Consider the following 11390-nt stretch of genomic DNA (forward strand, 5'->3'; position numbering starts at 1 on the left):
ACACGAAGCCCCATAATAATATATAAAAAATCAGGGGTGTTACACTTTACCCACTTTCATTCTCTTAAGTGCTTCCTTTACTTCTAAAGATGTAATCCTTCTAGTATAATTCACATTCTTTTCTATTGTTCTATAGTTTATATTCACGCTATTACTATTTTGACTATTATTAAAGAGATCATTAAAATAATTTCTCCATCTTTCTTTAATGTCCTCATCTTTCACCAACACTTTTCCTTTTTTATCCTTAATGCACCTAACTTGATTGAGATATTGACATTTCCTTTTTCTCCTCCTTGCTAATCTATAAATATCTTTCTCTCCTTATTTAGTTCCAAGTTTCTCATATAACTTTTTAAAGGCCTTTGCTCTTGCTTGACTAACTGCCTTTTTTGCCTCTTTCTTTGCTATCTTGTACTGTTCATATGCCTCATTATTATCATATTTAGGTAATTTCTTATACCATTCCCTTTTCATCTTCATTGCCTTTTATACTTCCTCATTCCACCACCATCTCTCTTTTGAGGGTGGTCCATGTCCTTTAGACTCTCTAAGTATTTTTCTAGCTGCTTTTCTAATCTTTAATGCCATCTGTATCCACATATCATTGGCCTCGATATCTAGCTTCCATGCTTCGAACTCGAGAAGCTCATTTTTGAACTTCACTTGCTTTACTCCTTTGAACTCCCACCACTTTGTTCAAGCTACACTATTTCTTTTAACCTTACTTGAATTATTCCTAAACTTGACATCCAAGACCACTAACCGATGTTGACTTGTTAAAGCCTCTCCTAGAATGACCTTGCAATCCTTGCATAGAGCTTTATTTGTCTTTCTGGTTAAGAGGAAGTCGATTTAGCTTCTACGTTGTCCACTTTTGAAAGTCACTAAATGTGACTATCTTTTTATAAAGTAGGTATTTGCTAGTATTAGGTCGTATGTCATAGCAAAATCCAGGATGCTTTTTTCCTCCTCATTTCGACTGCCAAAACCAAAACCTCCATGAACATTCTCATAACCTTGCATATCACTTCCTACATGTCCATTCAAATCTCCACCAATGAAAACATTCTTTTTATTCGGTATACTTTGCATTAAATCATCCATATCTTCCCAAAACCTTTGTTTACTCTCACTATCTAGTCCTATTTGTGGGGCATAAGTACTAACTATATTTATTGTTTCTCCTTCTAGTACTAGCTTTACTAGTATAATTCTATCTCCTACTCTTTTCACACCTATTACAATGTCTTTCAATGTCCTGTCTATGATTATGCCCACTCCGTTCTTATTTCTCTCCTTTCCAGTAAACCACAGTTTGTACCCTGAATTACCCACTTTCTTACTTTTCTCTCCTATCCATTTAGTCTCCTGAATACAAGCAATATTCACCCTTCTCCTTTCTAAGGTATCCACAAGCTCCATTAATTTTCCTGTAAGTGATCCAACATTCCAAGTACCAACCCTGATCCTTCTCTTATCTTGTTCCTTCCTAATTAGTCTCCTTCTATGATATCTTCTATTGTTTTCTATGTTTATCTTGTGTTCTATTCCACTATCTGTTCTACTATCTGTCCTATGGACTAACTTCTTTACCCACATCCATCCATGATGTGGAAACCCTTGCTCACTTAACACCACACCCGAGTGTCGGCATAGCGTGTCGCTTTCGGTGAATGCCCTACACCCTTGCATATTTCTCACTACACCCAGGCTCCAATGTAGCCCATCGTAAGTAGAGGATGCCCCAACATTTATATCATTTGAATCCATATCATAAGGTGTGATGAAATTTTTACGCTGGTTGTCATCTACCGTAATCCTCCTCCTTTATTCGGCTTAGGACCGGCTAAGTGCAAACTACTTAGGCGGAGTTGTTTAATAAGATTCTAAACTCAAAGAAAATGTATGATGAATAGAGGAGGAGTATTTTAGTATCTATTTTTAAAAATAAGGGAGACATACAGAGTTGCTTAAACTATAAAAGAATTAAACTCATGAGCCATACTATTGAAGTTGTGAAAGAGTTATGGAATATCGACTACGTCATGACACTTCTATCTCTCCCAATCAATTTGGCTTCATGCCTGGTCGTTCAACTATGGAAGCGATCTTTCTCATTAGAAGCTTGATGGAGAAATATAGAGATGTGAAGAAAGATCTGCACATGATTTTTATCGATTTGGAAAAGACTTATGATAGTGTTCTAAGAGATGTCTCATAGAGAGTGTTAGAACAAAAGAGGGTATCTGTTAGGTACATACAAGTGTTGAAAGATATGTATGAAGAAGTAACTACTATTGTGCGCACAGTGGGAGGGAACACAAGAGATTTTCCTATCTTAGTTGGATTACATCAGGGTTCAGCTGTAAGCTCTTATCTTTTTATATTAGTTTTAGATGAATTGACGAAATATATACAAGAGAGTATCCCTTGGTGCATGATGTTTGCGGATAATATAGTTTTGATAGATGAGACGCGAGGAGTCAATAGAAAGCTAGAGCTTTGGAGAAATATTCTAGAGTCAAAGGGCTTTAAGTTAAGTAAAACGAAGACAGAATACATGCATTGCAAGTTCAATGAAGGGCGAACTGGTGATAGGGAAGGAGTTAGTTTGGATGGAGTGGTACTGTCCCAAAGTAATAATTTTAAATATCTTGGCTCAATCCTTCAAATAGATGAGGGATGTGAGGAGAATGTTAGTCATAGAATTAAAGCCGAATGATTAAAGTGGAGACGTGCCACGGGAGTTTTATGTGATTGCAAGATTTCCAACAATTTAAAAGAAAAATTTTACCGTACAGCCATACGACCAGCCATGTTATATGGTAGTGAGTGTTGGGCACTGGAATAGTTGTTCGTGTCTAAGATAAGAGTTGCGAAAATGAGAATGTTAAGGTGGATGAGTGGTCATACTAGACTAGATAAAATCCGTAATAATAGTATTAGAGAAAAGGTTGGAGTGGTGCCAATTGATGATAAGTTGAGAGAAGAAAGATTGAGGTGGTTTGGTCATGTGAATCGTAGACATACGGAGGCTCCAGTTAGACAAGTAGAGCACGTTAGGTTAGAGGATAGAAAGAAAAGAAGGGATAGACCTAAACTGACTTAGAAGAGAGTAGTACAACATGACCTAGAAGTATTACACATTTTCGATAATTTAACCTAAAATCGTTTAGAATGGAGAAAGAGAATCTATATATCCGATCCTAAATTTTTTAGATAAAAACTTAGTTGAATTGAGTTGAGTTGAGTTAATTGTAATGTTAAACTAATAATATTTATTTTTGTTATATATGTATAAGTGTCCATATTTTAATAAGATTATCAAATTTTAAAAAATAAAAAATAATTTAATTTTTTTTCTTTAATTAAGAAAATATTTTCTGTTAATTTATTTTTTAAAATATTTAAATATTAAAAAATATGCAAAATATTTTTCAATTAAATTTAAATTAATTTTTAAAATTGTGTGAATTAAACAGATTGATGAGTCGGATAAAGACTATCATTGCTGAGTCGGATAAAGACTTATTTATTTAGGAAAAAGAAAAAGAAAAAAACAAAGAAAAGCAAAGAAGTGATGCTTAGTGATTCCAAGCAAACGCTCAAAATGCCGCCTGATTCAGTGAACACAACAACGACTACAGCAACACGTTTTAAAGAAAGTAGTGTGTTTTTTACGCTAAAAATATTTTGTTCAGTCAAGCACGTTTCATTGCCTGAAAGATATTTGTTTATGCTTCATAAGAACAAGTCCTACTCCGCGATAATACTTATTTTAATAGTTATTTATTATTTTAATAATTATTAATTATTTTATTAATAATTAATTATTAAATATTAATTTATTAATAATTAATTTTATATATTATAATTTAAAATAAAAATATTTATTAAATATAAAAAAAATAATATTATTTTATTAATTTTAATTAAAATAGTCTTTTAATTTTTAAAAAAGATAATTTTTTTATAAATTACTGTTTAAATTTTTAAAAATTACTATAAATACTAAAATTGTGCATGGTTCTCAATTGTTTTAAATCAAACTGAAACTGTATTTATATATAATTTATAATTATATTTGTATCTTATAATTAAATATTATTTATTTAATAAATATTTAAAATATATATTATATAATATATTTATATAATATGTTATATATTAATAATCTAATTTAAAATTTAAATACTAATTTAAATATAATTTTTTAAAATAAATAATTATATAAAATTATTTTAACAATTAAGAACCGAACTAAAAAGATATAAATTGAACCGAAACTAAAAAATTAAGAACTGTACCAAATCAAAATCAAAACATCGAAGAATCAAATCATAATCACATTGAAATTTCAGTTCGATTTCAATTTTTAGACAAACTTCTGTTAAATTAAAACTGCGTACTCCTAATAAATATTATGTCATCAAATAATATAAATAAAAAAAATGATGTTTTAACTATGGTCAAAATACTAATAACTATTTTAAAGACTATTGTCAAATAAGAGCTAAATCCTTAAATTGACTTAGTTTAAAAAATTATTATTTAATTTATTTATTTTTAAAAAATATTAATTATTTGATTTAAAAAAATTAATTATTTAATTTTTTTTATTTTAAAAGAATACATTAATTAATTCTTATTTTCATCCCGTTTACTCTTTAACACCTTCATGAAATTTAAATTAAAATTTTTATTGATCAGTATATTAAAAAAATTGCCGTTATCGGAAGCTTAAAAATTAGAGATATTATATATTTATATTTTTCAAATTACTACAAATAATAAAAATTCAAACTTTTAACTTAATTTAAAATTGAATTATTTTAGATTGTTCATGCGTCATTAATGTTTAAAATAATTAGAGGAATTAATAAATAAATGGAATAAATGGACCAGCAAGACAAAAGGTATCATCACTGCAATGTGGTTCTGTTGTGTTATGGTAGTCATTATCATAAACTATGTGATTTTCAGGGAAATAATTAATTAACACATTTATTTTGCAGAAAATAAATTGTACCCATAAAATATGTTTTGCGTGAAATTTACTTTTCTCGTATTACCTTGCAATATTCAATATCGTAATTTTCTTTTTATAATAATAATAATAATAATAATAATTATTATTATTATTATTATTATTATTATTATTATTATTATTATTATTATTATTGCACTAAGAGTCAATATGGGAGAATTTGCCTTAAGAATAATATGAACTTTAATATATATATATATAGTTTTTTATTAATATTTTTTAGATTATAAATTTATAAACTGTTTTTTATCATAAAATATAGAATTCCTTTTCCATAAAAATAATTAACGTTATAATTTTGAGAAGAAATAAATTTTTTGTATTGACTAACTTTTGAAGTGGCCCAAATATTGAAAACAAAATGGAAAATGTGAAATTTGTTTTTCATGGTTTTCTTTTTATATATATATATATATATATATGAGATTGAAAGAGTAGAGAATTGAATCGAATAAGTGAATAATATATTTTTAGTCACGGAAGCAAATCAGGTTAGAAATTAATTAAATATTTTTTAATATATTTATTTTTATCAATTAAATTATAACATTTTTTGTTATTTATTTTATTTTAGGAAAAAAAAAAAAGCAAAAGGCTAGGAAAAAAAAAACTAACAAAATATAAAATATAACAATTTTATTATTAACAAAATTTTATAGTATGATTTTACAATTATAAAAATAGATACTAAATTAATCCATTAATATATATATATATATTGCAACACATTGACAAACAATTAGTTAATATTATTATATGAAAGCTAAGAGAGAATTCCTATGAGGGATTGGGAATTAATTTCTCTAAAAACATGTACCAATTGTGCTTCCCTTATTCATTTTTAAAGAAAAAAAATGCTAGAGATGCATTTTTAAAAACTTTTTATGTTATATAGATAACTTGTTCTAAAACATGCTTATATTAAAAATAATTTGAAGATTTATTTAAATAAATTATTAAAGGCTAAATGATAAAAATAAATAAATCTTTATAAGTTTTTTCATTTTTATGATTATCGATCCTTTTAATTTTATCAATTTGGTTATAATCTTTTCATATTATTTTTAATTTTAATAATAAATTTATTAATTCACAAAAAAAAATTAAATATTTTTACTCATTATTAATTTTAATTTTATTAATTTGTTCAATAATTTCTAATATTTTCATTAATTTTAGTAAATTTGAAAAAGTATTTAACAATTAATTAAATAATATATCTAATATTATTATCTTAATTTTTAAAAAATTTTCACTATTTATTTATTCTTTCAATTTAGCTTAAATGGTTAATAAAATCCAAACTTTAATAAGTTTTTTTTTTCAGCAAAACGTTAATTTTTTCAATTTAATTTTAAATTTCCGCATTAGTTTCAATTTTAACAATTAGTTTAATTAAATATTTTACTTGATGAAAATAATTTAAATATTTGTCAACATTATTAATATTAGTCAACCATTTAAAATTTTTTTAATCATTTTAATAATTATTTTCAAATAAATAAAATAAAAATATTATTTTGCTAAATCAAATATTTATTGCTTTGCAAGTTATAATTAGATTTATTTTGATTATATTAATTACTTGAGTTATTAATAATTTATATTTAAGTATCTGAATTTTTTTCATTTGTAAGATAGAATGATAAGAAAAGATATGAATAAAAAGTAAAATAAAAAAAAGAAAAAATAAAAATTAAGATAACAATATAAGATATATTATTTAATTATTATATTTTTTATTAATAGGAAGTTTGTTAAAATTAATGAAAATATTAAAATTATTGAATAAAATAATAAAATTAAAAAGAATAACTAAAATTAACAATATATGAATGAAAATATTTGAATAATTTGTAAATTGATGAGTTTAATTTTTTTTTTTATTTGCTAAAATTGAAAACAAAATGAAAAATGTAAAGTTCAATTATTAAATTGATAAAATTAAAAGGTTTGGTTAATAAAATGATATTTTTATAAATTTAAGAATAATTGCTATAATTAATTAAAAAATTAAAAAAGATTGTCTAACATTTGATAATGTGAAAAAACATTTGAAATATTTTTATCAATTAAACCATCCAATTAAGTTAATTATTAAAATTAAAATTAAGGTGAAAATTTGGAACTAAATTAATAAAATTAAAAGATTTAATTAAAACTGGAAAAACTTGTCAAGATTTGCATATATTTTTTTACTCATTTGTCCATTATTAAAAACTAAAAGTATATTCAAATTCATAAAAGTAAAAAAAAAATCATAAAATGTTAATTTTAAATGCATTTTCTTTAAATTTCTATCTATCTAAATAAATCCTTAAGTAATTTTAGTCATTCATTGCCCACTTTACACATGATGAGTATCTGAAGAGACATTGGCCTTAACAATAAATTTTTTAGTTAATTCCTATATTTTAATTTAGTATTTGAAAATTAATTTTAGGATGAATTTCAACAATAGTCATTGATTTTATATAATTATAATACAATAATTCTTTAACTAAAAAATCTTATATAAAACTCTCTTAATTTGTAAATTTTACACAGTAAAATCTCTTTGACCTCCAATCACTGATTTTCCGATTAAATACTAATGTAAAAAAAATCCAACATAGCGCCTAATCACATTTCTCTTGTCTCTATTATGCCATGTCTAATAAAACCATCATTCAACTTTACTATTTATAACGCCATGTGTAACAATATTGTTACAAATAACAAAACTAAAAACAATGATATTACAATTAGTAAAGTTGAAAAATGATCTTTGTTGCATGTAACATAATAGAGAAGAGAGAGTGTTGACTAAACACCATGTTGGAGTTATCCATGTTAATATTTAATTAGAAAATCGATAATTAAATATTAAAAAGATTTTATTGTGTAAAATTTAAAAGTAATATTACGATCTCATAAGTTTAGAGACTATTAAAATTTATACATAAATAAAAAAAACAAATTGTTCATAAAAATTTTCATTCTGAATATTAGAATAAAAAAATTAAATTAAAATTAAATAAAATTTTAATTTTTAAATAAGAGAAATGTGATTTAATTATTTCAATTTTAATTCAGCTCTGATCTAAAATCCGCCTATGGCAGAATCTAATGCTGGAGATGGCAATATATTATCAGGCCAATTCTAAACGTGACAAAATGTTTCCGTCTTGCAATTGATAATCGAGACCGTATTGAGAGTCCCCCAATTCATTGCTATATTAAAAAATTACAAAATCAGTCCTCTATAATACACAAAATAATCATTTGGAGTTATTTTATTTTTGCACGAAACTACTTGTCCTGTTACAAATTTGGCAATTTGTCCTTGTGGTCCAAATGCTCTAAGTACTTCCATTATCCACAGCACACATTAAAAATTAAGTATTATTTTTATAATTATTAAAAAATATATGTATATTATTAACATTTGTTAAACGCTGTTAATCTAATCTCTCTAAAATTAATATTTAACTTTTTAAAGAAAGGAGAAATATTAATTAGAATAAAATTAAACTAATATCATATTAACATTCAGATAATAATAATAATAAGCTGTTAAAAGTTATAAGCATAATAATTTCTATTTTAATTTTCTATTAAATTATAAATATTGAGATATTTATATAATATATATCAATATATATATAATTAATTATAAGACATACATTCATATTCTGCCATTGAATTATATATCTAATTAGTCATTTTATTTAGGTGATGCATAAATTATTTATTATTTTATTTTAATATTATAATTTATTATGTATTGTTTTAAATTTTATGTTTTCATAACCGTATTATAAAATTTTGTTGTTGATGAAATTATTCATTAATTATAATTTTATTCAAGCATTAATAAATAAATAAGTTATTTAATATATTATTTTTTAAAATATTTGACATATACTAATAAAATTATAAAAAATTGAAAAAAAAACACATGTGCCACGTGGTGGCTTTTTAAGTATCATTATTAAAATTTTTAGATTTTAAATATAATAAAAAATGTTTTTAGAAAATAAATATTTAAATTTTATAAATAATTTTTTAGTAAATAATTATTTAAATATACATATATTAATAACTCACCTTCTTTTTAATTTAATAAGAAATTTAATTAAAAAATAATTCAATTGTTGTAATGATTTTTTTAATCCAATAAGAAAAATAAATTGATGAATTTTATATAAATTCTCAAAAAAAAATTACAATACTTTTGAAGAGAGCATTATAATTTAGAAAAAAAAAAAAAAAAAGAATAAGAAGAAGGGAAAAAGTAAGCAAGCAAAATAAATAGTTGGGCTAATTTTTGTCTGCAAATAGGTCAAGAGACCAAGAGAGAGATCATCTCATCACCAATTCTACAAGATTTCCATTGTTTATTAAGAACTAGACTTTAGGGAAGTTCAGTGGAAGCTCCATTCTGTCTACTTCTAAAAGCTACTCATTTGAAAAGTTGCTACTACCAATTGAAGCTGAAACCCATTTCAAATCTGCCGCATATATATCGTGTTGGACTGCTCTGCCTTTGCCTCTGCCTCTGCCTCTACTCGTTTATTGCTTCAACCTGCTCCATGACAGTGGTGGCTATGTCGTCGTCTCTGTCATCATCTTCTTTAAGCAAGAAGAAGAGTTTAAGCAGCTCTAGTGATGATGATCATTCTGATCAACTTAGGAGAGGCCCATGGACTCTCGAAGAAGACAATCTCCTTGTTCATTACATTGCTCGTGATGGCGAGGGTCGATGGAATTTGCTTGCAAAACGTGCTGGTAATCGACATATATATATATATATATATATATATATATATATATATATATATATAGTAACATTTACTTTTATTTAAAAAAAAAAACAATTTTGTTTTATTTATTTATTTATATATATATTTTTTTCCTGTCTGAGGTTAAAGGATTGAGAAGAACAGGGAAGAGTTGCAGACTCAGATGGCTGAATTATCTAAAACCCGATGTTAAGCATGGAAATCTTACTCCTCAAGAACAGCTCTTGATTCTTGATCTCCATTCTAAGTGGGGAAACAGGTAATTAATTAATTAATTGAAGATTATCTTATAATTAATGACTTCTTTCTAAATCCTTAAGTATGCACTGACATATCAATGCCAGGTGGTCGAAAATTGCACAACATTTACCAGGAAGAACGGACAACGAAATCAAGAACTACTGGAGAACTAGAGTGCAGAAACAGGCAAGGCACCTAAAAGTAGATGCTAATAGTGCTGCTTTCCAGGATATAATTCGTTGTTTCTGGATCCCAAGATTGCTTCAGAAGATAGAAGGATCAAAAACTTTATCTTTATCATCATCGTCATCAAGATCATCTTCCATGTTATCCCAGAACCCAACAGTTTCTGATCAGCCTGTGAATTATGCTGCTCCAGATTTACCATTGCCACCACCACCGCCACAACAGCTGCCACAGGAAGTTTCTGGTTATCATCAGGAGCATCATGACCATAACTCAGACTCGGAGCATACCTCAAATTCTTGCATTTCTTCCACAGAATCAATGAATTTCTCACAAATATCTCAATTATCAGAATACCCAAATAGTCCTTTTCACGGCATAGGCACCTTTCAGAAGGATTGCTACTATGTTGATATTGGCTGCAATAACATGGAAACCATGGCCCTGGCAACTCTGTCAGTCCCTGCAGGAGAATTTCAGAACCCACTCTGCGATCCCCACGTGGCGGAAAGCAATTGGGTTGGATGTGATTTTGGAGGTAACATATGGAGCATGGATGAATTTATGGCAATTTAGGAGCTTACAAGAATTGTTAATTATAGGATTAATTGTGTGATTTTGGGACAAACAATTGCTAATTTTTCTACCCAATAATTTACAGCAACTGTTAATTCCATGTCTGTCTATAAGCTTTTGTTTGAAATCAATCCTAGTACAATAGCTAAATTGGACCTATTGATAACAAGGGGGTGATAATAATATTAATTTTGGAGTAATTAAAGATAATTTTCTGAATTATGTTTGTAATTCTCTTTCTTGAAATTGTCAGAGAAGTGGGATGGTGGAGAAGTTCTGGGGCATAAATCATTTGATTATTGAACATTGTTTTGATACAAATTAGAAGATCAAATGCAAAGTCAATTTTTTTTTTTTTGACAGACTAAGAACTATGCTCTTCTCTTGTCCAGCTCTAGATTTTTTTTTTATTATTTTCAAAGCCACTAATATAGAATATTAATAGTTAATCCTTATGGGAGTTTTGGTATTATTAAAAAAATCAAGAGATTATTAAGTATATTTGATGTATATATATTTTTTCTTTGAAAAATATGGATTTTACTTTTTTAAAA

At 26.0% G+C, this 11390-nt stretch overlaps 1 protein-coding gene across 1 annotated transcript; it reads left to right on the forward strand.

Moving 5' to 3' along the window:
- The first annotated feature begins 9294 nt into the window (after window positions 1–9294).
- On the forward strand, window positions 9295–11055 carry LOC110650681 (transcription factor MYB2). Its single transcript, XM_021805772.2, has 3 exons — window positions 9295–9820; window positions 9964–10093; window positions 10179–11055. Exons 1-3 carry the CDS (start codon window positions 9625–9627, stop codon window positions 10834–10836), a joined length of 984 nt encoding a protein of 327 aa, XP_021661464.2. The 5' UTR covers window positions 9295–9624; the 3' UTR covers window positions 10837–11055.
- The last annotated feature ends 335 nt before the right edge of the window (window positions 11056–11390 follow it).

The sequence above is a fragment of the Hevea brasiliensis genome, chromosome 9 (assembly GCF_030052815.1).
Source record: "Hevea brasiliensis isolate MT/VB/25A 57/8 chromosome 9, ASM3005281v1, whole genome shotgun sequence".
NCBI lineage: Eukaryota > Viridiplantae > Streptophyta > Magnoliopsida > Malpighiales > Euphorbiaceae > Hevea > Hevea brasiliensis.

Excerpts from the sequence above, each read along its gene's own strand:
- LOC110650681 (XM_021805772.2), top strand. The coding sequence starts at position 9,625 with ATGACAGTGGTGGCTATGTCGTCGTCTCTGTCATCATCTTCTTTAAGC. Across the intron at positions 9,821-9,963 it reads TTTGCTTGCAAAACGTGCTG|GATTGAGAAGAACAGGGAAG; the intron begins GTAATCGACATA and ends CTGAGGTTAAAG. Across the intron at positions 10,094-10,178 it reads CATTCTAAGTGGGGAAACAG|GTGGTCGAAAATTGCACAAC; the intron begins GTAATTAATTAA and ends TATCAATGCCAG.